This window comes from Perkinsus marinus, assembly GCF_000006405.1.
Source record: "Perkinsus marinus ATCC 50983 genomic scaffold scf_1104296970216, whole genome shotgun sequence".
Classification (NCBI taxonomy): Eukaryota; Perkinsozoa; order Perkinsida; family Perkinsidae; genus Perkinsus; species Perkinsus marinus.
The window spans coordinates 1-1434 of record NW_003202559.1 but is presented as its reverse complement, the minus strand read 5'-3'; the positions used below and the strand labels follow the sequence as shown (position 1 = coordinate 1434).

Below are 1434 nucleotides of genomic sequence, written 5' to 3'. Positions count from 1 at the left end.
TACGTCGACTTTGTCGTAAACTACGCAAAACTTTCGACACGGATGAGGCTTTGTCTCGAGCCGAGTACAAATTCAACACTTGTACCCAGCGATCTAGCGAGACATTATTCCAGTTCATATCAAGGCTAGAAACTCTAGCTGACGAGCTGGTATATCTACGAGCTGGGCCGAGGGAGTCTACCCTCAAACGACGTCTGTATGATGGTCTATCATCCAACGATCTGAAGGAGAAGGTCGAGACCAAGGTGGGCAACCACAAAATATCATATAAGAAATTTGTGGATCGACTGTCAGAGCATGAGAGGAGGCGTCAGGGCCGACTCCAACGCTCATCTACGGTCAACAAGCCCAGTGGTAGATCGACAGGTCGTCTACATGTCATCGAGTGTGAAGACGATCCTCAAGAAGAGACCTATTGCCATGCCGTTGGCAGCGATGCCTTATCTATAAAGTGCTATCGGTGCCTCCAGAGCGGTCACCCAGCTCGACTCTGCACTGAGCCCAAGGTGGTCGATCTACAGAAAAGATGGTCTAAGTGCGGCAATCCAGAGCATCAAGAGACAGACTGCAAGGTCCCAGTCAACAGGTTATTCTGCCAACGTTGCCTGAAGAAGGGACATCTAGCGTATGTCTGTACTGCTCCTACACCAGCAGATCAACCGAAGAAGGTGGGACCTGAGCCTAAGAAAGATCCTCCTCAAACACCCCCATCTAACTCTACGGTTATCCCTTCTGGAGCTGGTGCGAACGTCATCCATGAGGATAACGCCTATGATGGACTATGCATAGAGCCTGTAACATCTAGCGATGTCGACGTTCCCTTTCGAGCCATGGCCTCTACTGTTCCGCCAGTATCTAATCGCTCAAACCATAGAGTATCTATGGTGGTAGTTGATCTATGTGTGTACGGAACCACTCGATCCGTACTCTTCGACACGGGCGCAGATATCAGCCTGATTGCTCTATCTACTCTGAAGAAACTCGCTCCCAACAAGAAGATTACTATCCCACCTAAGTCCTCTATCGGAAGAGTCCATGTTGCTAATGGCGGGCAACTAGACATCTTAGGTAAGGTCAGTCTACCCATCGGGAAGGGCACCTACACTGTCACCGATACCTTCTTGCTAGCATCCGACCATCTAAGCACACCTATTATTATAGGCTGCTCCACGATGGCCAAGCTACATGCAGTTATCTCCTTCAAACCGGAGGGATGTATCGAGGTGAAGATCGGCCATACATCCACTACGACCCCACAAGTGGAGCCTTGTGATCTAGTATCCCCCAGATCGGTGGAGTACATACGCAAGGTAGGCATCATGAACGTCATGGGCGGTCGAACGTCGAGAGACGAAGATCTACTATCGCTCTCCGCCAAAGGGACCCGAAATCGAAGCCAGTCTTACGATTTGATCGATACGCTCAAGGCATATA

At 49.9% G+C, this 1434-nt stretch overlaps 1 protein-coding gene across 1 annotated transcript; it reads left to right on the top strand.

Moving 5' to 3' along the window:
- Positions 1–294: 294 nt before the first annotated feature.
- On the top strand, positions 295–450 carry Pmar_PMAR026943 (hypothetical protein; the record flags this gene model as incomplete). Its single annotated transcript, XM_002767686.1, has 1 exon — positions 295–450. A coding segment is annotated over one exon (156 nt), but the record flags the coding sequence as incomplete, so codon positions are not given.
- Between the last annotated feature and the right edge of the window lie 984 nt (positions 451–1434).